This window comes from Dipteris shenzhenensis, chromosome 25, assembly GCF_047967505.1.
Source record: "Dipteris shenzhenensis isolate YYH24624 ecotype China chromosome 25, Dip_SZ_1.0, whole genome shotgun sequence".
Classification (NCBI taxonomy): domain Eukaryota; kingdom Viridiplantae; phylum Streptophyta; class Polypodiopsida; order Gleicheniales; family Dipteridaceae; genus Dipteris; species Dipteris shenzhenensis.
The window spans coordinates 38,610,655-38,636,978 of NC_141620.1; the positions used below are offsets into that span (position 1 = coordinate 38,610,655).

The following is a 26,324-nucleotide window of genomic DNA, read 5'->3' on the forward strand; positions in this document are numbered from 1 at the left end:
AGGAGTTGAGTAGAGAGCTCCACATCAACAACTCCCTTGTGTGTACATGACTACTGGACCATCATAGTACGCAACCAGACAGCCAAGATGTATGGGTCAGAAATCCAGATACACACTCCAAAGCTCAACTGCAGATGCTCATCGCAAATCAATAGTAGCTTTTACACTTTAAAACCATGTATTTGCCTGAAGAGGGTATGCAAAAGGGATGTAGAGGGTCTGCAATCCAGCAATGAGGATAGCAGCTTGTAGATGTAGAGAGCAGCTCTTAGCAACGGTACCGCTGGAGGGAGTAAAGAGCTCTAGACAGCTTGTTGGAGCAAGCATGAAGCTCTGTGCACACATGAAAAAATGTGTGCAGTTCCTTGCTAATAGACAAGCAGTGCAGCTTCAGCTTATTGAAATCTCAGCAAGGACATAATGCAGGCTCCAAACAAAAAAAACTACAAAACACTGGCAGATCAGATTTTAATTCTGAATTTCCCATAAAAATCATAGAAAAGCGCTTGCACACCATCTCTGTCTTTTTTATAAACATAACGAATCAAGTGGTCCTTTTGCACTATCTTTTGCAACAGCAAGAATATAATGAGCCCTTGCAAAAAAAGAGACCTCAAAAGTGAGAAATACAAATCTACCCCCCTTTCCCAAAGGGAGAGGGCAAGACAGCAATTAAACATGTATGTGCATTGCGTACATTAACACCGAAAATTTATTTACTTTCGAAACTTTGTTTAACGAAATACATCCATACCAATGCTTGTTGCAGACGAAGACTTGACTCAAGAGGAAGGATGTCAATGCACATTGCAGATATCGTTTGTTCGTCTCCAGAAATAGTATCACGATAACCAATATGAATGAAAGGAAAGTGCTCCTTCAGAGATTCCACCAAAAGTGGTTGCACAAGAGCTAATCGCTTCTGATCCAATTGGTCGCGCAAAAATTTGAGCTTAACTTTTTCTACCTGGCAAGACAAAACGTGTTTTTTTACATCTTTGTTTCCAGCACCAACGGATCTCATACATAATGCATCCTAGCGTCCATCCTTTAAAAAAGATATGTGTTGAGGGCAGGTCTAGAAAAGGAAAGAGGACACACCAACCTTCAGATTCTTCTTCAAGTTCATGTATTCATCTATTTCTTCTTGTGTTAACCTAGACTTAACATCAGGGATCAATTCACGTCGCCATTTGAGAATCTTTCCTCGTAACTTGGAGACCTCTCGCATTGCCTCCATTTTCAGGTCACTCCCGACATAGTTTCCAAAACTTTTCTCAATCAAAGCTCGAGCTTCTTCCAATGTTCTTCCATGTCTCAATATTTTTCCATCATGTGACTTCATGGTCTGACAGGGTTAGAGAAAAGCAAACAATACTGCATTATTTTATCCTTACAGACAATATTGCATTTTAAATATCCAGATCATGAATCAGGATTGATACCTTTTCAAACAATTATTGCAAAGCATGTGTCCCCTCACAGATACAATACATTTTCAAGTACATCAACACAAACTGTTCCACAGCAAAACCATTAAATGAAACCAAACACAAAGCTTTACCTATGTCAGCCTCCCTTGACAAGTGTTTTAAGCCTTGAAATGATACTTATAGTCTATTATGTCACAAGTACATCTTCTCTTCCATATATACTTCGTCCTTGTTCATGTGGAGTAGGCATTGCCTTGTGAAATTTTATTTCAAGTCCTTTTGGGGTGGAATGCTGGTTGTAGTGACACTGGTGCGAGAAGGCATGCTTGTTTTTGCAAGCCCACCTCCGCTATTAATTTCAGAGGGATGTAGGTTCACATGGGCTTCTAGATGAGACTTGTTTCATGTCAAGCTTGTCACCGGAGCCCGAGTGTATCTAATTAAAAGTGTTAAGTGTAGTTGTGTTCCCATGGGAAGGGGGTAGAGTAGTAAATTTTGAGAGTGTAAAGGACTCGATGTAAATGGTAAGTTGGAGAGGGAGTTGCAGATTTTGGAGGATTATATATATATATATATATATAGAGAGAGAGAGAGAGAAAGAAAGAAAGAAAGAAAGTGTATTATTGTCCACTAAAGGCCAAAATGGGCCCATGGGACATCAAGAACTCTGCATACAAGATAGCACAAAATCAACGTGCCACAAAGAAGAGGCATCGTCGAATATCATCTAAGTGCTACGCAATACAATGCAAGTGAAAGTACATAATGTCAAATCTGAGCCTAAATACAAAGTAAACTAGATGCGAGTAAACCGCCCCTGGGTGCAAAATGGGGGGATGAGTACAATATGCCAATGCAAAGATACAAGTCCAGGTGTCACGGAGTCTGAGAACCAAAATAATACTGGAAATCCTATCCATTGACTCTGCCTCCTGCTATGAGAGTACAAATCTGAGCAAAGGTGAGGTGAGCGGCTGGTGGGCGAGATCTCCATGAGTAAGTCTCCTCCGAAAAGCTGCCATCATCCTGGATCGTCTGGGGAGTATCATCCGTCGATGTGTGAGGTTGCGGCAGTGGCAGAAACCCTATGGTAAGGGCATTGGCGGCTGCCCACATGTACAAACCGTTGGAGTCATATTAACATACGTGGGTGCCCTCAAGCTTGATAATGGACATGTAATTTATATACCTAAATTATGAAATAGTGGTGATTGTGATTTTTGCATTTATGGCCCCTCCCCCATGGTAGATATGGTTTGTCTTTGACATAGATACTATCATTAAGATTAATTCATGGCTTATTTCTAACATGTATGTGTAATTTAATGGCATTACATACAAACATATTAAAGGGATTCCAATGGGGCTTTCTTGTTCACCAATTGTTAACCCAGTGACAATAAGGGCCAGAAGTGCAGTCTAAAGCAGTCTAAAGCAATGACGATGAGATCATTGTGTGTGTAGAGTAGTGGCAAAGCTCCTCTTGTAATATCTTAAGCCTGAAAGAAAGTATGATTGGATCTTTTCTAGACCACATTGAATGCATTCATGGCACATGTAAGCATTGCAGTCTAAAGCTGAAGAAGAATACATTTCATGTCTATCCAAATGAAATAAGGGAAGACAACCATGTTGCTCTAAAATGGAAGAGATTTGAAGATGTAAATCTTGAAGGATCCGATAAAAAGAGATGGCTACTATCGTATAAGAGCACTTAGCCGAGGAAGCTTGTAGGTCACATGGTTCGATCCATCCCAAAGACACCTTATTTGTGCAACATTCTTTTGTATTACATTGGGAATGGCTGAAAAATGAAAATCCCCATGCAAAAAATATAAAATAAAATTTGGGTGTGGTCAAATGGTGGTGCATCTCAATTTGGGTGTGGTCAAATGGTGGTGCATCTCAATTTAAATCAACCCATGAATCCTACTTTGTCTCAAGGTTCAAATCCCTGATCAGGGTCTAGACATCATGTGGAATTTCTTTGGGTCGAGCCATGGCAAGGGTGAACATGATGGATGTGGTGCTATTATAAAGCAAGCTCTGTTTAAACACCGATTAACATGCCCTTAAGAAAATCTTTTTGGTACAAAAAAACATCCAAGAGAGGCTACAATAGCGAACTCCTGCAGAAAAGTCTACAAACATTTGTGTACTTTCATCTAGAAAGAGCTATTAAGTTCTAGATGCAACCTATGCCACAATGAAATAAGAACAAGAGTGTCTTCAAATTGGATTTAGACACACATGAGCACATCTTGGGGTGTCGTGGAGCAGTGGATGATGACAATGAAGATAGTACTAAGAAAGTGTAGTCTCATTGCAAGAAAACAATATTCCACTAAAAATGGAAAATGTATTTGAGACTATGCTTCTTTTAGTAAATTCCAAACTAACCACCACAATGGTTTTTGTAAATCCCGAACGATAAATTCCATACCTATGGGACAAAATGCAAAACATCAAAAAGACTTGCAACATCTGGATTAACTAGAGAGTCGAGGAGTGCACATGGCATCTCAGCTTACAGCACACATCTAAATCCTAGTCCTGTCATAAAATGGCCTTCATTACATCAGTTTAAGACTGAGGGTCTTTGGGTTTAGATTTGAAATCTCTAATTAATGCCAATCCATCTCGGTAGACTGCCCATTTTCCAGCTTTGCATGCATCTTTCACTCTGGTAAGTTTGATATTCCTTTGTTTGAGCTGAGTTGGAGTAAGCTCCTCAGATATCCATACCCATCTACCCTTCAACTTGTTTGTCTAGCCAATAATCTTTATTCTTCCTGCCCTCTCATAAAAATAAACCTGTAGCTGTTTTTCCTTTTTAGAGATACAACTAACGCCATTTGCATCCCATTCAACTTGTACTATCTCCTTCTTGAGGTATGTGATTCTATCTTCTTCATTGTATCCTTCATCATCTTCAAAGCAGCCGAGGCAATATTCTGATAATCCACCAATGCGTAGTATTTTCTTTTTATATACTCTAGCTTCCTGCTCTTTTACTTCTACATAAAGATCTTCTTTATGGATTTTATTGCTAGCCACAATGGCCATCTCTTGTTTGGCTGAAGTTACTTGAATGGTGGTCACCTCTTTAACCGTGGAGACAAGTGTTCGTGCTGGTGGAGATGTGTTGCACTTTTGTATGATCTCTACCATGATTTCTTGCCTACCATTTCTCGCCATCTCCTTCAATTTCCTATCAAGAGCTACAACCATAAGTCTGAGCTCTCTCACAACTTGTTGTAGAAAGTATATTTGCTCTTGTGGATAAGATCCAATCCTCCGCTTGTAATGCAATGTATGTGCATATGTGCATATGTCAATGACCAACACACCCGCATGTGGGAAAATGGTCTTCAATGCCCGTGTGGGTACTCTATTGCAAGCACATTTTTTGAACACATAATGGCATCCAACCAAATTTTATTTGGTAAAGACTTGCCCTTAAGCATGCATCTATTCTGACCGATTTTTACACTCTACAAGCCCATTCTGTTGCGGAGGTATGGCACTATGCACTGATGAATTATGCCCCTACTGCTAAAAAATCAGAAAATTCACGGGAGGTATACTCACCCCCCTATCAGTGCAGAGAATCAAAAGTTTGTTCCCACTTTCATTCGCAGCCATGGCAAGAAAATGCTTGAAACAAGAGAAGACATCTGACTTAGCCTTATTCCATAAACCCAAGTGAACTAGTGAAATCATCCACAAAAGTGGAGAACTATTATCACTCCTAAGTGATGCTGTCCGCATCGGCCCACATACATCTGCTTCTCAAAAATGATAAACATGGTAGGCCGCTCAAGGATCCAAAATGGAAGGGCCACTCTCTCCTGTCACGCCATCAAGAGCCATTTGATGTTCACTGGCAAAGAAACTTTAATGAATGTGGATTCCATTTGGTTCTCTGTCATTTTTAAAGATGCCTATATAGAAGACAAGGATCTGCCCAAATCCAGAGCTCTTTTCAAGAAAGGGCTCCAATGCGGGGGCCAAATGTGGCGTAAGGAAAATTTGAGGTGAGACATGGTTTGCCATTACAAGGGAGTTCAGGCTTCACAAACCAAGATGCAGAATTAGCCATGTCTAGATTAGCTCTGTGGAAGGGAAACACACAATGGAAGACAGGATATGTGTTGATCTACTAGAAAGAATTCAGTCAACTTGGCACCTCTCCGCTGCTACCCATTCCTACCCCTATCAACGGCAATGAAGGCATCTTCATAGTCTTGAATTCCAGGTGGAAACTTCATGATAGTAGACACAGATGGAAGAACAAATTCTCCAAATTCTAGATCAAATCTATACCTGCAATCAACCTTCTTTAATAAATTTATGTGCTTTGACACTATGCTCAGCAAACCTGCACTATCTCTGATCTCAGCACTCATTTCCAGCAAACAATCTCTCTCGTTCTCTCTAACACACTAGGGCCCAGGACAACAATCAAGCTGGATCCCCCTGAAGGTCTTTATTACTTGAGAAATTTCTGAGTACACGAGTTCAGCATAGAGCTGCTGTTCCAACATTTCAAAAACATGAATCAATTACAAGGGAGCTCAAAGCTCATTTCTTTTGGCAACATGCCAAGTGTCCAAATCCTAGACTAGCCTTAATTACATGCCTCAAAGGGCAATTTCTGTACTCTTCGCAGCACTAGGTCACACAAACCATTCCTAGTCGCTTGCTAGGCTCCATATCGCTTAGGCTTTCAATCCCTCTTGGTACCTACAATTATTGATGGGATATTTCAAGGTGTATGCCCCAGGCACACCTTGGTTTCTATGTGTGTGTGCTAGAGGCACAGTTAGGTGGTGGTAGATGCCACATAGGATGATTGAGTGAATCTAGGAGCTGATAGAGGAGATGACTGTGGAGCTCAGAGGTCATCAGTGATGTCAGTGATCATGTAAGAGGTGCCTACATAAGGACCTCACCTTTCTTCATTCCATAAGCAAGAATTCTCATTTTGTGTTCACTCCATGCTTTCCCTTCAGTTCCCCAACATGGTATCAGAGCCCTATGATCCTCCTTGAGCCCATTTGTGCCACATCATCTTCTTCTTCTCCATCTTCTTCTTCTTTTTCATCTTCACCATTTCTTCCCCTTCTTCCCAAAACTTGCTAGAGCTTGTTCTCCCTCGTCGCTTCACCATTCTCCAAATCCTTCTGGCTGGAGATACCCCTCGTATGGGCGAACTTTCACCTGCAAGGAATTGAAGAAAGGTCGTCGCTGGTGGTCGCCTTTTCCCGAAAATCGTCGAAACTCTCTTCTGCGTATTCTCTGTTTCTGCTCCACCTTTCTCTAATTCCTTTTAGGGGAAGCTTCTCCATACCTTGGGCTATCTTGTGTTGAAATTTGAGCAGCAATGGCTGCATATTCAAGGAGAAAACAAGGAAAAACCAGTCGACTTTCAAGCAACTAGCTATGGCGACGTGACATGGAATTGCGCCTCTCCTCCTCAGTAGCTCTTCTCTCGTATATGAGCTTTGTTTCTACCTAGAAAGCCCTTTTTTATTTGCTTTGAAGAGTGAGATACAAGCCCTCCAAGTTCAGGCCTCTGTTTTGGACAGTTTTGACAAGGTTGTAAGTTTGATGCTACATTAGATGCTACTTTAGCATTTCTGATGTTTTAAAGTGATGAATAGCATCAGTACAACTATGGCTACAGCTTTGTTTTAAGTTGCTATACCTGAATTTGCTTGGAATACTTTCATTTAGTCACCCCTATGAAGCATGCAAGTGAAAGCATCATTAAAATAAGAGTGATATATTCCATTCAAAACAAATCATACAACAGGTGGGAGAGAAAGTACTCTATCCCTAGCCTCAACAATGTGGCAAAAATGCCATGGAGGTGGTCTAAAATGCCACGACATCCCAAAAGGGGTCAAGTGAAAAAATAAAGAGCAGTCCCATGTCCTCATGAAGGATATAAGTCTCCCACGAGCTGCCAAAGAGGTGCCTGTACACCACTCCCACTGACTCCTAAGAGTGAAAACAATCTCTGTCCAAATGGAAGCGAGAGTGTCAGCCTCCGTGCATAAATGGTCCCCAAGTACAAGAGAACATCGCAAACACCATATCCGCCATAGGGTAATGCTGGAAATCACCTCCCAGGCTGACCCTACAGCTGATATAGGCATGGAATCATGTGCTGGTATCGGTAACAAAGGTAAATCCTGCAGCTCCATGATGCTCGCCTCCGTGGGACCCCGTCTCTGACGTCGCTGCATGAAGAAACCAAAGTCTCCTAGCTCTGCCTCAAAGAGAGTAAAGGCTCCAAATCCTCTCCCCCAAAGAGCAACACCCCACGTCATCAGAAAGGACTCAGAAGTAACATATGAGAACAACCTGAAGAACCTGTCCATACCACTCTAGAGCTGGTACAACTCCATAAACAATGCTTGCTAGATTCCTCTGCACTCTGACAATGCGCACACAAGGAGGGTCTACCCATCTGCTAGAGCCAAGTACCCACAGGTATACCCCTATGTATAGTGAGCCAAAGAAAGTAGGAAACTTTCCTGGCTCTACTGATGCCCCAAAAGTATCATTGATTTGTAGTATGGATTTCGGTTACAAGTCTTTGTTACTCTAAATGCTTGTACTTTGAAGCTCTTCAACTCTTTCTAGCCTTGTAAGAGAGTAGACACTGCCCATTCTGGGTTAGACCCTCTCATGGCTATCTTCTTGAATATGGATAAGTTCAATGGTAAAGGCTTCCACACATGGCAGATGAAGGTCAAGTTTGCATTAATGAGGAAAAACCTCTAGGGGCTTGTCAAATTTGCTTCAACTTCTTCTTCAACAGCCTCTAATGCTGGAGAATCCTCAGCTCCGACACGCCCGGCAAGAGATCCTGCTAGAGAGGAGAAAGCCTATGGCATCATTGCTCTTGGCATAGGAGATGACTATATTCATCACATTTCTGATTTGGAGTCTCCTTCTGAAGCTTGGCAGAAGCTTGATGTTATTTTTGGTGCTAGCTCTCACATCTCAAAATTGTCACTTAAGATTGCTGTCTTTGAATTGAAGATGGCTAGTGGCACTCCTTTGGCTGCCCATGTCAATCATATGCGGAGTCTCATGACTCAACTTGCTTCTATCAACTCTCCAATCACTATAGATGATGCAATGGCAGTGTTGCTCAAAAGTATGCCTGAAGATTATGATCATGTTGTTACCACTTTAAAAAATCTTCCTAATCCTACTCTTGAAGGTCTTATTACTACTCTTCAAGAAGAAGAAAGGCACATGGAACTCCGGAGAGGCAATGGCACAGCCTATGCCATAAAAATTCAGAAGGGCAAGTTTTCACCTTGCAAACATTGTGGGAAGACTAATCACCTCTCAAAAGATTGCTTCAAGATCAATCCTTGCAAACATTGTGGCAAAAACAATCACCATGAAAAGTATTGTAAAGCCAAAAAGGAAGCAACTACAAAGCCAGAGACTGCCAATCTACTTTCAGTTGATGTGCCTCCACAAGATGAGGCATCCTATGAAGATTATGCTTTTTGAACCATCTCCATATATGCTCCAGATCTCTCTTTTTTTTGTGTTGAGTCAAGGTACTCAGCCTCGATAGTCCTCCAAAATGAATGAAATAAACTATTGTGTGTTTTGTAAACACCTCTGGTCACCATATGATGTAGGCCATGTGTATGTGTTTTGCTCCATGGTACCTCCTGCAAACATTGTGTGCATGTACATGCAGGGGAGATAACCATTGGAAGGTCTTTTGTATCCCTTTTGTTTACTTCACACCCTTGGGAACCCCTTACTAGCATGAGAACCTAGCCATAGATTTATCCTTAACCACCATGAGATGGCATGAGAAACTATGAGACTAGATGTATCCTCGACATAGCCTGAGGCATTCCCTTGAGGGGGGGTATGATGGGATATCTCAAGGTGTATGCCCCAGGCACAACTTGGTTTCTATGTGTGTGTGCTAGAGGCACAGTTAAGTGCCCATAAGCACTGTTAGGTGGTGGTAGATGCCACATACGATGATTGAGAGAATCTAGGAGCTGATTGAGGAGATGATTGTGGAGCTTAGAAGTCATCAGTGATGTGATCATGTAAGAGGTGCCTACATAAGGATCTCACCTTTCTTCATTCCATAAGCAAGAATTCTCATTTTGTGTTCACTCCATGCTTTCCCTTCAGTTTCCCAATAATTATTAACTAAAGCGCACAACCATGGCACCCATTAATGGTTAGCGCTTTTGCATGCAAATAATAATCTGTGGACTAATCCTAGTCACTGGGGTGTCCACACCAAGTAAACATGTGCACATAGCATAAAACAAATTCTTTGGTCGACCAAGATCAACCCTCTTGATCGTAATTAAGGGGCTTGACCATCAGTCGAAGCGCCTTAATTATGGCCAAGAACCAAGGTTAAACACATCTTGGTTAATTGAAGTTAACCCTCTTAGCCTAAGCCAAGTCTCGCTGACCGAAGTTAGTACCTTGGTTCTTTGGTGAGCCGTAGCTAACTATCTTGGCCTAATCGGGGTTAGGCTTACTTAACCAGCGTTAAGTATCGTTGACCGAAGTCAATACTTTGACCAAATAAATATTACTTTTGAACTTAATTAAATAAATGAACAACACATTAATTATGATCAATAAACGGTCAAGTGAAACTTTGATGTTAGAGTATTTACAGCTTGGTGACATCCCCTCGGCTTCTATTCAATTGACATCAACTGAAAATCTTCCTTGTAGATATCCAAAAGCTGTGGATGATCAGACAACATGTCTTCATCCATCCACTTGGCATCGAATGCCGAGTAGTTTTTTAATTTTACAAGATACTAGTAAAATTCCTTGCCCTAAGGGCCTTTGCATACAATATGATACACAATTTGTTCTGGCTGAAGGACCTCCTTCTGGTGGATCCTCTGTTACTGGCTCTTTAGGCTCCAGACCCTAAAATTTCTTTAAAAGACTCACATGAAAGGCATTGTGAATCCTTCAATGCTATGGCAGTGCCAACCTGTATGCAACCTCAATAATCTCTTCTATAACCCTAAAAGGGCCATAGTATCTGGGAGAAAACTTTGCATACACATTTTGCTTGCCCTTTAACTTGCGGAGCCTAGCTTTCTCGAGCTTCAAAAGCACCTAATCCCCTTCCTTAAGATCTAACTGTCTCCTATGCTTCTTTGCAACCTTCTTATGCTTTTCTTGACACCTTTTAATTGCTGTCCGAACTTAGATTAAAGCTGTCTGGAGATCTCTGACAAACTAATCAGCTGCAAATATTTCATCTTTGGTCCTCAGGATAGGTGGCAGAATCACCTTCCCATAGATGACCTCAAAGGGGGCTTGCCCTATGGAGCTGTGAAACTATATTATTATATGCAAATCCCACCAATGGTAGGTACTTTTCCCAGTCTGAAATTTGGTCAGCCATGTAGCATTTCAGCTACCTCACTTTGACACTTTGACCATCTATCTAGGCATGAAAAGAAGAAGAAAATTTCAGATTCATCCCCATATTATCAAATAGAGCTCTCCAGAATAGACTAGTCATTCTAGGATCTCAATCACTGACAATGGACTTAGGCATACAATGGTGCTTAAAGATCTGTGCCATGAAAGGCTTAGCCATATGATCTGCCTTAATAGTTTTGCGAACCGGAATGGAATGAGCTTGCTTGCTGAATCTATCAATGATAGTCCAGATCCCATCATTCCTTGACTTTGATCTTAGCAAATCAAAAATAAAGTCCATTGCGATACTTTCCCATGGTGCCTGAGGCATAAGTAGACCAGGTGCCTTCCATTTGTGATATTTGACCTTCTGACACGTTAGGCATTCTGTAACAAACTGATGTATATCTTTCTGCATCGCTGGACCAAAGAAATACCTCTCTAGGGCTTGAGTTGTTGCTGTAATCCCTCTATGCCCATCATAAGGAGGTGCATGTCATTCCTCCAAAATCTTTTCCTCATCTCTTGGGTGATGCATAAGCAGTCATCTTTCATTAGAAACCCATCTTTTAGGGAGGAATAGTGACTAGTGGACTGCCCCTCTTACACTTGCTGTAAAATCTCATCAAAACCTGCATCATTAGCATATCGCTCCCTCATGTCTCCCATATCCCTATGATAGGCAATAGTCACATTGTTCACTTGGGGTCTTCGAGACAAGGCATTTGCCACTCTGTTTTGAGCTCCCGGAGTATGGACAATCTGAAAATGATACATTGACAGCATGTTTGCCTACTTCATGTGCTTCTCACTGAGCTTAGTCTGAGTCAAGAAATATCTCAGACTTTGGAGATCAGTCTTACTGTAAAGTCTGCACCGCAAAGATAATGCTTCCATGTATGGAGGGCATGTATCACAGACGGCATGTAATGCACTAATCTATTCCCTACTGCAAATCACGGGAGCACCACCAATTATTTCCTCCCAGCCAACCTTGCTGAAGCATAAGAGCTGACAGAGAATTACGAATCCGAAAACATACGTGAATTTTCATCTCTTCTCTCTCTAGCTTCAACAAGCCCCATCTCCCTAGATGCATCTAGATGCCACATGTCATCATCAGAGGGCCTTCCTAATGCAACATTTCACCCCTCTCTTGGGATGCTTTAAAATCCTTTGCCCCTAGGCACATTCCTTGCATTAGGCCCTTAGCCTTAGACCCACCTAGTCTGGTGCTATCAAACCTCACCTAGGACCTTGACATTAATTCCCTCCCGATCATTTACATGAAGCGCAAACATAGATCCTTTAAGGGAAATGTCGACTGATTCTTCCGAGGTCATGCTACCTCGACTAGAGCGTAACATTCCTTCCCTCTTCAAACATCAGCGTCCTCGATGATAACCCCGTGGGTATCTTCCGATTTCGTATTTGCATTGTTCCTCGGTCCAGGATTCTTGTTGGTATGCACCTCGCATTATCCTCTATCTCCTAAAACAAAACCACACCTTCGATTAGTGAGTCACCTGTATGTAAAAATTTCTTTAAGTGCGAAACATGAAAAACCGGGTGCACCTTACACCCCTGTGGCAATTCTAATTTATAGGCTACCTTGCCTATTCTCTTTAGAATTAACCACAGCCCACAGTATCAAGGTGATAACTTAGGACACTCTCCTGAAGTCAACGACTTCGAGTGCGAAAGAACTCTGAGAAAAACTTTTCTCCTTCCTTAAATACTCTTATAGACCGGTTTTCATCCGCATACACCTCGGCTCTATCCATAGCCTGGCGGATATTAGCTCTCGCAAGTGCTAGCATCTCCCGCATCTGAACTACAAAGTTCGCGACACTAGGCACTTTCTGAGGTATTCCAACTATAGTCGGATTTGCTGGTCTATAACCATACTTCAGCTCAAACGGACTGAACCCTATAGAGCAATGTTTTCTATCATTGTAGGCAAACTCCAACAATGGCAACCACTTGTCCCATGTATGTTGCCTCAATGACACATATGCCCTCAGCATATCCTCTAAAGTCTGGTTGACTCTCTCCGTCTGACCATCCGTCTCAGGATGATCCCCATTACTCATTCCCAACTCAGTCCTTAGTGTCTCAAATACCGCTGTCCAAAAATGACCAGTCAATATGACATCTCTGTCTGACACTATGGATCTAGGCAATCCATGCAGACAAAATATATGTCTAATGAATAAATCTGCCACTTGCGGGGCACCAACAGACTTCTAGTCGGAATGAAGTGAGCCATCTTGGTTAGACGATCAACCACCACAAGGATAGAATCATATCCTCCTTGTGTCGTAGGCAGCCCTAAAATAAAGTCCATGGAAATGCTCTCCCACTTACCTAGTGGTACTTCCAAGGGCTCTAAAAGTCCGAGTGGCTTCACCCGCTCGGCCTTACTTACCTGACACGAAAAACACCCTTGTCACATATTCATGAATATGCTTTTTTATCTTTGGCCAAAAGAAATCTCGCTTCACGAGATCATATGTCTTTCTGACCCCTGGATGTCCTGTACATGGGCTATCATGGCACTGTCGAATGACTCTCGAATGACTCTCTGCCTGAGATCATTCTGACTAGGTACTACTACCTTGCCATTTCTTTTCAGCATACCATCCCTTATGGTATATCTTGCATATGTTTGGCCTTTTCTGGATGCCAGGTCATCCTTTTCGTTTTCCCCGGGTTTTAACACATGAGCTTTAGGCCATAAGCTCTGGACAAACTCGTCCACCTTTTGAGTTTCTCTGATCTCGGTCATTAGAGCACTCTCTAATACCGTGAAACTCATATTGTGCATAATGCGAGACAACGCATCAACAACCTTATTATCCTTCCCTCTTCGGTACCGAATCGTTAAATTAAACTCCTGCATGAGCTCTGCCCACCTAGCTTGGCGGCCCCTCAAGTCAGGCTATTTACTAACATGTTTCACAGTATCATGATCCACATCCACATAAAACTCTGAACCATACAAATAATGCCTCCATGTTTTCAAAGCATGGATAACAGCATACAACTCTTATTCATGAGTTGGCCAATTTCTTTGAGGGGGAGAAAGCTTCTTGCTTTCAAAGGCTACTGGCCTTCCCTCTTGAAGGAGGACTGCTCCCACTGCAATGCCACTTGCATCGGTTTCCAGGAACAACGGTTTCTGGGGATCAACTATTTTTAACACCAATCATGTGACCACAGCTTGTTTTATGGTGTCAAAACTTTCTTGTTGATTCTGTCCCCAAATAAAAGGTACTTTATCTGAGGTCAGATCAGTCAATCGCGATGCTATTTCGGAATATCCTCTAATATGCCTTCTATAAAATTGGATAAACCCCAAGAATGATCGCAACGCGGTCACACTCTGAGGGATTGGCCGAGTTAGTATTGCAGCCACTTTCTTCGGATCCATTTCTATCCCCTATGGAGTAATTATGAATCCCAAATATTCAAGCCTAACCATACATAGTATAGTTTTATTTTTATTTACATAAAGACTGGCTTTCCTCAAAGTACTGAACACTATTGTCAAGTGTTCACGATGCTCAGTAATACTTTTACTGAACACTAGAATATCGTCAATAAAATGTACTACAAACTTTCCGATATACGGACATAGTAAATCGTTCATAAGCATGACGAATGTCGCTGGAGCATTGGTAAGTCCAAAGGGCATTACCAAAAACTCATAATGACCAAATCTGCTTCTGAAAGCGGTTTTAAGCACATCCTCGGCTCTAATCCGGATCTGATCGTAGCCACACCTAAGATCTATCTTGCTGAAAATCACGGCTCCATGTAATGTATCTAGCAAATCATCAATCCGAGCCATCGGATACATGTCCTTAACAGTGATATTATTAAATGCTCTGTAATCTATACAGAGGTGAAACGTATCATCCTTTTTCTTCTTTAATATCACTCGCAAAGCAAAAGGTGAGAAACTTGGTTGAATCTGCCCCAACTTGAGGTCTTCTTCCAGTTGTCTACGCACCTCCGCCTCTTCAATAAAACTCATTCTATAGGGAGGTCTATTTACAGGTTCTGCCCCCGGAATCAGTTCAATTTTATGCTGAACATTCCGCACTGGAGGTAACCCATAAGGTAATTCATCCCTAAAACATTCAGAGAACTCCTCTGTTATAAGATTAGCCAGCTTGGCCATCTCACCACTTTGCGTAACATCAGTGCTAGCCGAAGAATCATCAACCGGCTCTACCGATGCTATGCAAAGGAATAAAAACTCTTCTTGAGCTTTTCGGATTTCCATCACGGAAACCAACGGTCCCTGAGGTATATCTTTTTCACCTTGCAAGACATAAAGCACATCATTCATCTTGAATTGATATACATGCTTTTTCCAATCAATGGCTGGATTCTTCCTAGAATGCCACGCCATACCCAGGGCTATATCCACCTAAGCAAGCTTGGTCACTTCAAAATCAAGCTTCTCAGCATAGTCCTGAATCCGAAGCTCCAACTGGGTAACCCTTTGGTCCCATACTTCAATTGAACTTCCATCTGCCATCCTGACTGTATACGCATAGTCAGATGGACTTGTCTTTAATTTCAGCCTGTTCACGAGCTTGGAGTTAATCACATTGTGAGTTGACACCAAGTCAAACAACACAATGACATCATGATTGGCCCCTTGCCCTTTCATTTTAATTAACTCCGTATCATTAAAGGCTGTATACCCCGTTGCTGCGGGCTTAGATAGGATGTTATCAGGTGCACTCGTTACTAGCTTAGCAACAGACACACATAACAAACAAGGTACTAACCTCTGAGAAGATCCCGCTAGCTCAATCTACATCTCTTCCGCTCTGGGACTTCCTTTCATCTCCACGTCGCATTCTAAGATCACCATCTCAGCACTCCGACAATCTTTGTTACGTGGACAATCCTTCCACTCATGAGGCTGAAGGCAACCAAAACATAAGCCTTCTCTCCTCGCTTTTTTCCCTTTGTTCTGGGTTTAAGGGAGACTTAGACCAAGCCCGGGCTGCCATTGGGGTTACTTTCCTCTTCACTCCAATGGTGGTACTTGGTTTAGGAGTTTCAGCCGGTTTCGCCTGCTTGGCTTGACCACTCGGCTGAGAACCACTCCCTTTACTAATCCATTTCTTCTTAAACCCAGATTTCTTCGGATACCCATACTGGGTTCCGACCTGTGCAAACCCACTTGGCCTGCTGCCCTTGGCATCTTCATAGTTCAGGGCTATGGCTATTGCATGATCTAACGTGTTTGCGTACTTAGCCCGAAGTTCCATTTTTATTCGATCATTCAATCCAAATATGAAATCTTTCACTTGGATTGATTGAGGCAGGGGTTCATCAACCTTCATTACACTCTCTCGAAACTTATCAATGTATTCTGGCACCAATAAATTTCTCTGACGAAGGTTCCTATATTGATCCCAAGCTCAGGATGCTTCGTCAGGAGGTAAGAAGTGTTTCCTGAATTCTCTTTTAAACCCCTCCCAGGTAGTGGATGCTATACCATCTTTTTGTTGCTTAATCCACCACCTATCGGCTGCTTCACTAAACATGTGGGTGGCCTTGCGGATCTTCTTGATGTCATTTCTAATTTTACAAATGGCGAACGCCTCGTCCCATTTGTGTAACCAGGTCTCAATGACATGGGAACTAAGGTCGTTCATCCGACTAGAATACTTTTCTGGCCTGTAATTGGCAATATTTGGTACTTTAGCCTTCCTAGGCTCGACCGTATGGACACTAGACTCCGGTTCCATTGGAGCCTTTCCCTTCTCCTCTCGAGAAGGTCTGGCAGACATACTCTGTATCGCTCTCCTAAGTTCAGACTGCCCTGCATTGGCCTGTAACTGCTGCACTAATAACTGTTGCAAGGCATCCTCAAGCAATGCAATCCTGCCAGATAAGGTATGAGCTACTCGGTGCGACACCTGCTGGGTCGGCCGGACTCCTGACTCACCAAGGTCCCTTCTGGAAGCCCCTTCTTCTGCTTCCATTCAGTTCAATGGGTGTTTTGTTTTTTTTTTTTTTAAACACCGCTAGAAAACTGTATTTACAAACTCTCGCAATTCAGTGTACTGACACTCTGACACAATTCCCTATACTAGGGAATTCCTGCAATCCCACATGCACACTGACTGGGCATTTGACACAGGCATATATCCCCAAATAGCGCTTTTCCCTATCCTAGGGAAGCTCCTGTAAACTAACTCTGACTGAAGCACATAGGCATAACCTCAAGCATAATCTGTCCCTGCTACAGCATCAAACCTTCATGCAGACTAATCACTTACGAGATCCTGTTTTTTTTTTCCCAAAGCGGAGCATCAACCGACTAAATCAAGAAAATAAAAAAAACACCGAATTGACGAAGGCCAAAGAAAGCTCCCTGGTCGTTCGCTCCTGCATGACCGCAAATGAAACGATCTTTTGCAATCCCTTTGGTCTCTGTTGATTCCGAGTTCCACTAGCTAATTCAACGCATAATAGGCTCTATTCCTTCCAAAAGGATCGCAGGTAATTCAGACTGGATAAACGCCTCAGCTCCACGAAGCAATTTCGCGGGCTATTCGTGTCGAAGGGTCTCCCCGTTCACGAGCTACTGTTACGCCCACCGTAGACCACAGTCAGTGCGAACCTTACGAGTTATTTCGTGATCACCCCTGACCACTTTAGATCACCTGCGCTCCAAGCTTCGTCGTCGCATGTGACGTTAGCAGCTTCTTTGCATAATCCACGTCCAGACCTCTGCTCACGCCTACGAGGTACACCCCTTGCTGTCCAAGGCAAAGGCAGAAATAGAGCACCAAAAGGCAAGGCCCCGCATGGACTCTCCGTCACCCAATCACTGGTTCCGTCGTAGACCACGTCGATCCCGTCCATCCATCGCAGGTCACAAGTAGTCAAGTCGCCACACCTACTGTCCGCTATCACCGATCAAGTGCTCACCCTTCAACTGATAGCACTAACAATACGCCGTTCGTAGCTTTCGTCACAGCTCACGAACCCCTTCCCTTAGTCTCTTCCCTTGGGCTCTGATACCAAATGTAATGCACTAATCTATTCCCTACTGCAAATCACGGGAGCAGCACCAATTCTTTCCTCCCAGCCAACCTTGCTGAAGCATACGAGCTGACAAAGAATTACGAATCCGAAAACATACGTGAATTTTCATCTCTTCTCTCTCTAGCTTCAACAAGCCCCATCTCCCTAGATGCATCTAGATGCCACATGTCATCATCAGAGGGCCTTGCAACATTTCACCCCTCTCTTGGGATGCTTTAAAATCCTTTGCCCCTAGGCACATTCCTTGAATTAGGCCCTTAGCCTTAGATCCACCTAGTCTGGTGCTATCAACCCTCACCTAGGACCTTGACATTAATTCCCTCCCGATCATTTACATGAAGCGCAAACAAATAATTACAAACATAGATCCTTTAAGGGAAATGTTGACTGATTCTTCCGAGGTCATGCTACCTCGGCTAGAGCGTAACACGGCAACTCTTTCTCATAGATTTCCAGATATATTTCTACATCCCATGGTCTCCTACTCTCGTAGACCACTATATGACCATTCTGGTGCAATGCAGCCCCAACACACACCCCAAGCATCACAATCCACTTCAAAAGGCTGATACAAATCTAAAACTAACAAAATTGGCTCTGTGGTTAGCTTAACTTGAGTGTTGAATACTTTTTGTTGTGGAATACCCCATCTGAAAGCTACATTTTTCTTGATTAGGTCGTGAAGCGGTGCGGCTATATACAAAAAATGCCTGATAAATCTTTTGTAGTAAGAACACAGGCCTAGAAAACTACGGACTTCATGCACAGTCTTCAGCTCTGAGCATTTCTGAATGGGTTGGATCTTTGCCGGATCCATCGAATCCCATCTTTGGATATTATATGCCCCAAGTAATGGATCTCTTCCAAAAAGAATTCACTCTTCTTGTTGTTTGCATAGAGCTGGTGATTTCACAGCTCTTGGAAAACAATAGCAAGATGTTCTTTGTGCTCTTCTTTGGACTTAGAGAAAACAATGATGTCATCGAAGAAGGTTCATGTGAACTGTCTAGAACGTCGGACGATATGATCCATCATTTTATTGAAAGTAGTCGGGGCATTTGTCAATCCAAAAGGCATCACCAAATACTCATATAGCCCAAAAGTAGTTCGAAACGTTGTCTTGTGCACATCCTGACGATGTATCCTCACTTGGTAATAACAACCCTTCAAATCTATCCTTCTGAAACTGAAGCCCCATTTAACTAGTCAAGCACATCATATTCTTGATGGTCATTTTGTTCATTGGGCGATAGTCGACGCACATACAAAATGAACCATCTTTCTTCTTTACAAGCAGTACAGGGGAGCAAAATGGAGAGGAATTGGGCTGAATCAGCCCCTTGGACAACAAGCCCTGCACCTGGGCCATAATTTCTTCTCGCTGAATTGCACTAACTATATATGGGGCCTATTAGGTGGCTCAATACTAGGAATAAGTTCTATGTCATAATCTTCAAGTCTCTCAGGGGATAACTCCCCCGGCAAAGCGTCACACAAACAATCTTTATAGTTTACAAGAAACTGAAATTTATTTTGATCTGCCTCACTCATTTCACCACGCATTTCAACATAAAACGATGTACGCTGAAACTATAGACTTTATTGCTTTTCCAACCGAAACATTTGATACAATGGGGATAGTCTCCCCTCTATTCCTGGCAACCACATGCTGTGTTTTACCCCTATGTACAGATTCAAGCACTCTCATGATGAGTTAACTGCACTGCCTTGCAATGGAACCAAGGCATACCCAAAACCATGTCATGATGTTTTAGTGGGGAGATGAAGAAGTCTTTCCGGTCAACATAATGAAGACGGAGCTTCCATATCAAGGTAGTTACTAGTACAAGGTTCCCACAGAACATCTAGTCAGCATCCAGAGCCCTGCCCAACTCCTCTGTCCTTATTCCCAACCTCAGGGCTAAAACCTCTTATATGAAGTTATATGTAGCCCCGGGATCAAACAATATGTGCGCCCCCTGTTCTCTCATCTTGCCGCAAAATAACAACTACTCTCGGCCCAAAATGTCCGAGAATTCCTCCTGCCATCAGCTTTTGCTGTCCTTATGGCTTTCTCTGCTCCCTAGAATCCAAAGGTTTTTGAGGGCACTGGGCAGTCACATGCCCTTCCTTGCCACACCTAAAACATTTTCCCTCTTTGCAAAAAATGGCTATCTACTCAAGGGAAAACCGGGGTTTGCCCTTCAAGATTTTTGGCACTCGGTTTTCCCTCAGCTTCTGAGACTGAAATTCCCTCTTCTGAGCCTTGGGAAACTCCTTTTTCTCTGCTTGTCTCTCCCGGCATAAAGAGAAGGCACTCTGGTGGGATCTTGCATATTCATTAAACTCGCCACAATGGCTGCGTGCATCATATCCGATATACCCTTAAGTTGTTAGCTACTAACCACAACCTGTATCTTTGGCGTAAGACGAGAACTGCTTTCCTCTTTTTGCTGTCCTCCTTTCACGGTTTCTTGCTCTTCCTGAAAACATCATCTACAGGAAGAACAGGAACTGCGTGATGCGTTTAGGGATCTCTTTTCGGCTATCACCTTTTCCAAAAAAACTCTTTACTCTTCTTCCTCTGAATGAGGATTTACGAGCCTGCGAAACAATGGATCCCTTTTGGCTTCCATGAGATGTGCCAGTAAATGTCGGTAACTTGCCTCAATCTTTTGACTCTATTCTTGTATAGCTTGATCTCATTCCTAGCACTCTCCTCATGGGAGGCCACGGCATTCTACTACGAAGCCATCACTGGAGATTATCTAAGACTTGCAAACTCTCACACACAGTGTATGCAACCGATGCATTCGGAGACATTCTGCAGATGGAGCTGTTCACGATCTCATCATCTACAATGGCCTTCAGAGATGGCCATCATCTCATGGAGGCGGGACTAGCGCAGTGGACTACCTATTGGGCCCATTGGCGTATGTCTCACAAATACATGACCTCAATGTACCCCCCCACACTCCAAGTGACCACTAATCTCTCGACTTCGGTGTTCTTGCTACTACGCTAGACATACAGAGAGTTCCTACCGCCGCAGCCCGTACCCAGATACACTTTGACCGTGCCCTTGATCCAATGTATGCGAGTCACTTAGCTAGAGAGCTTCCAGCCCTACTAGAGGGTGATTTAGACCTCGCCCATGCTTCAGCCATCCTTGTCATAGTGATACAGAATGTTGCCACCAGATCCTTTCCTATGACCCAATTTGCACGGGTACGAGATGGGAAGATGCCTCAAAACCCATGGTTTGATGATGAGTGCAGAGAGATGCAAGCCCACCTCACATGGGAGCGCGCCTTGGGTCAGTTGACATAATATGAGGCACAACGGATCTTTCAACGGTTCACACGCCGCAAGAGGCGATCCTTCCTCACACAAGATGGATGAGATCATCGAATCATTTGGAGGAGGAGACCCGACCACTGGATGGGAACTTCTTTCGAACGGGAAGCCACCCATCCCCATTATTGATCCGGGATTATGGCACACTTATGCATGCTCCCTATATGATGTCCCGAGGCAAACACCGCCAAACATGTCCTCTATGCCCATGCCCACTACCTGCCATCTATTCACTAACGCAGAATGTGGGGGCTGCACTACGTCGGCTCCACAACCGGAAAGCACAGGACCATGAGGGCTTATAGAAGAGCATTTTGCACCTGGGCAAGAGGTTCTAGCCCCGATTCTTGCATAGATGTTTAACCTTGCAATTTGTCACCGCTTCCCACCAACATGGAGCACCACCACTTCGTACCCATACACAAAGCAAAAGACCTCATGAATACTGGGAACTATCGCACCCTCAGGATTGGCCACACATTGACCAAGATCTATGGATCGGCACTAGAGAGGGAGATCAGCAGTCATACAAAGGCACGGGGGCAACGAGCACTAGGGCAGGCAGAAATAAGGAGGCAGCACTCTACTCTAGACCACATTTTCACTCTGAGGGCTATCATTGAGGAGGCGAGGCCCAAACATCAAAAAGTCTACACATGTTTCGTAGACTTTCAAAGGCTTTTGACATTGTCCCACGATCCCGTATGATCAAGAGTACATCTCTATCTCTATCTCTATCTCTATCTCTATCTCTATCTCTATCTCTATCTCTATCTCTATCTCTATCTCTATATTTATATTTATATTCATTTATTTATTTATTTATTTATTTATTTATATATGCATTTGAGTCAGCTCTAAGATACAATGGGGTGGAGGAGGAGAAGCTAGCTGATATGCGAGCGGTATAGCTTGCTGAGAGAGGATTGCAAAGGCTACCAATGACACAGAGAGCAACTAGAGCACACTTGATTGAGGTCCAACCTATCAAAGCTTTCCTAAGAGGAGATTGCCCGAGACAAGGGATCACTCCGAACATAGCTCAGAGAGTTCAGAGATCGAGAAGACCACGCCCTCCTCCGCCACGACAGCGTGAGAGAGGAGGGGGGCTGAGAAGACCCCAAGACAACGTGGAGATGCACGCGACCCCCCGCGACAGCGTGCAGATTCAAGCTACCCCGTGATGGCTCCCGCGATGACTTGGGGACAGGCGACGGCTATTAATATCCACAAGAGACCAACATGTCTTTAGGACAGCAAGAAACCATCTAGTACATCTACTTTAGGGAGGGCACATGGCAGCTCCCAGGTCACCGAGATCGACAGATCAAAGACATATGTTACAGACTTATATGCATCAGAGTAAAAGCCGATGAGGCTAAGGAAGAGGGGCTTGATGAGAAGAGAGCGGCATGGATTAGCAGTGGGAACGTACACCACGATGCTGCCAGCACGACTCGAGAACCTATGCTACACTCGTGAACACCTATGCTACAACAAGCAACGACACGACTGTAAGTGATTAACACCCTCAGAACCTGCATTTGGGTAAAACAGAGATTACATTTGGCGCCGTTGCCGGGGAGGTTAGCGCTTGAAACAAAGCGAAGCACTGCTTGTATGTGTGAAAAAGAACCCCCTTCGAAAAACCATTCAAGATATATCCCTCAAGGAAAAGGAGTGAAAAAATGCTTCCAAATGATGCAAAAGGATAATGTTGACTTATAAAATCACATTAATACACTAAACACCTAAAATTAACCCATAATCCCCCCACATCCTATAAAAGAAACACCAACCCCCCTCATTTCTTTCCCCACACTTTTGCTAGCCACTTCCTTCTCCAAATTCCGTTAAGCCTACATAATTTTCATCTTTCTCTATTTTCCATCCTCCAGTTTCTGTCCACCATTTCCACCACCACCATCACTTTTTCCGTCAAACCTCCCTCCACCACCATGTTTTCCGTCACCCCCCCTTCCATCTCCATCTCCACTTCCCATCATCTTCCTTCCCACCACCTCTACTTTTTCCATCCATCCCCCATCTCCCCCACTCAAGGTAACCATCCTTTTTCGCTTCACTATCTCTCTACCTCTCTCTACATCCCATCTCCCCTTTCCCCCCTCCACCTCCACCCCCCATCTCCATCACCCTCATCTCCACCATCTCTCTACCTCTCTCTATAACCCACCTCCCCTTTTTCCCTCCACCTCCACCACCACCCCCCACTCCACCATCTCTCTACTTCTCTCTATCTCCCATCACCCTTCACTCTGCCATCTCTCTACCTCTCTCTAAACCCCATCTCCCCTTTTTCCCCTCCAGCTTCGCATCCCATCTCCCCTACCCCCCTTTCCTCTTCCCCCTCCATCTCCACCACCCCCCTTTTCCTCTTCCCTCCCCCTCCACCCCCACCTCCCATTCCCTCCACCATAAACCCCCCATCTCCACCACCCCCTTCCCTTTCCCCCCCAATCTCCACCTCCACCCCCCATTCCCTTCGCCCCCCCCCCTCCTCTCTCTCTCTCTCTCTCTCTCTCTCTCTCTCTCTCTCTCTCTCTCTCTCTCTCTCTCTCTCTCTCTCCAGCCAAACTTTTTAGTACAATACTTGAAGCAAAAATCAGCAGCTAGGCAGAAGAAGCCAAGAAAAGGGCTATTGGGCAAGCAGGCTTCCGCAAAGAACACAAAACTGCAGACCACCTCGTTACACTGAGGGTCCTCATGGATGAAAGCAGATTACACAGGAACACTCTACTCTGTTGCTTTGTTGATTTCAGAAAAGCATTTGATACAGTACGACGAGGAGGTTTATGGGATAGAATGCACATCGTGGAGGTCCCTCTGACACTCAGAGTGGGCATAGCTATGATTGTTTGCAAAGATTCTCCCCCTACCCCGTAGCTGGTCTCCACAGCCAAGGGTTTAGTGTAAACCGAAGTTCAAACAATTTATGAGGGGGTTTGTCTAAGTGACAAAACCCTATCGAATCACTAACCGTAGTTAGGGATTAAATTGTGGTCAGGGAGAAAAACCTCTAAGAGAGAAAAGTGCCCCTAACGCACTTATTACATTACATTGGCCACTTCCTAGAATATAATAATAATTCTAACACCCCCAATGCAGTGTACAAGGTAGTGATCAATCACCAAAAGCAAGTAACTTTAGGGCACTACGAAATGCCTCAAACTTCTCACGTGGAAGTACTTTGACGAAGATGTCTGCAACATTGGCATGTGTTGACACATAGATCATACTCATCTCCCCTGCATGCAAATTCTCTCTGACATAATGATAATGAACCTCAATGTGCTTCATGCGAGCATGAAACTCAAGATTCTTTGCCACTTCTATAGCACTCTGACTATAAGCGAGAATTGGAGAAGAACCCTCCAATAAGAGACAAAGATCAGCGAGCAAGCGTCGCAGCCAATTAGTCACACTCCCTCGTCGCGCTCCTGCGAGCTTCCCTCTCCCCATCGCTAAGCTACCTCCACTCCCTAGCCCCCCCCCCCCCCCCCCGCCGCGACCACCCCCCGCCCCCTGTCTCTCCGCCCTCGCCTCCCGCTCGCTATCCCCCTCACCCGCCGCCTCGCTCACCCGCCCCCCATCCCTCCGCCTCGCTCGCCGCCTCCCATCCCCCGCCCCCTGCCTCTCCGCCCTCGCCCCCCGCCCGCCCTCGCTCACCTGCCCCCCTCGCTCACCCGACCCGCCCCGCCTCGCTCACCCCACCCGACCCCCTCGCTCTCCCGCCTCCATCCCGCTCCCCCCCGTCCCCCGCGCCCTCACCCGCCTCTCCGCCCCTCCGCCTTCCGCCGCCCCTCGCCTCCATTCCGCTCCCCCCCGCTTCCTTCCGCTCCACTCGCCCTTTTCGCCCCCCCCCCGGCCTCCACTCCGCTCCCCGCCCTCCGATTCACCCCTTCGCCCCCGCCACATCACCCCCGCCCCCCCGCCCTCCCGCGCCACCCGCCTGCCCCGTACCCTTCACCCCGCCTCGCTCGACCCCCCCCGCTCACCCACCTCGCTTCGCCCGCCCCTCTGCTTCACTTCCCCACCCCGCCTCCACCCTCCGCCTCTGCCACCACCCCTTCCACACCCAGGCGCCACCCTCCCGCTTCGTCTCCCCTTTTGGGGTGGCAGCCTGTTCTTCATCGGAAGCTTGCAGTTAGTCTTGGCGGTATGGCGGCCCCCTGCCCGGATCCGGAGGCCCAGTCGGACCCTCCCTCTCCATATGCCTACCGCATTATCCTGACAGAGCAACAATCATCTCGTGTGCAGGAGGTTGCCACTGACTTTGCCCGTACCTCTGTTTACGGTAGAGTCATTGGACACTCTCCCTCCAGAGCAACCATCAGGGACTGGCTCCAATCCACTCTCCTGCTAGAGGATGGCCATATTGAGGAGGCGGCCCTTATGGGAAGGGGCATCTTCTGGCTCAAACTCTCCAATGAGAAAGCTGCGAGCAACCTGATTGCCGGTTCCCCCACATCGGTGGATGGAAAGATTATCATGATAGTCCCGTGGTACCGTGGATTCAGCGCAGCAGATTTTGATGTTCGGTTCCGTATACCTCGCCACCCAGTGACACTAGTTTCTCCAGGGCTTGCTGCTGAGCTGCGGCCGATTGTCAGGGACTTGGGCTCCCATTTTGGATGGGTTATGCACGACACTTTCGCCGATGCGGTGACCACGGCAGGAGCCCCACGTGTCCGAGTGGCTGTGGCAGACCCTGCGACCCTCCCCGCAGTGATCGAGATTGTGACAGATGCCGGCAGCATCACCCAGAGCATGATAGTCACCGGACAGCCAGGTCAGTGCCTGAGGTGCCATGGCTTTGGGCACTTGGCGGCTGCGTGCCCACGCTTCGCCAGCTCATCTCGACCCCCCCCGTCCCCGCCTCCTCCGCCCCCGCCCCCCCCGGACAGTCACGTTAGGAGGAGCCGAGGCAGGCGGAGCCCGGTCCAGAGTTAGTGGGTGGCTGGA

General features: G+C 45.0%; 1 protein-coding gene across 1 annotated transcript in view; it reads right to left on the bottom strand.

Moving 5' to 3' along the window:
- EMB25 (DEAD/DEAH box helicase) overlaps positions 1 to 26,324 on the bottom strand; it is a 253,561-nt gene that overhangs the window by 148,509 nt on the left and 78,728 nt on the right. Inside the window, exons 9-10 of the mRNA XM_087396283.1 lie at positions 1,106 to 1,348; positions 755 to 967 (exon numbers count right to left, since the gene is read on the bottom strand). Coding sequence (XP_087252409.1) covers positions 755 to 967; positions 1,106 to 1,348 — 456 coding nt within the window. The remainder of the gene's footprint in view (positions 1 to 754; positions 968 to 1,105; positions 1,349 to 26,324) is intronic.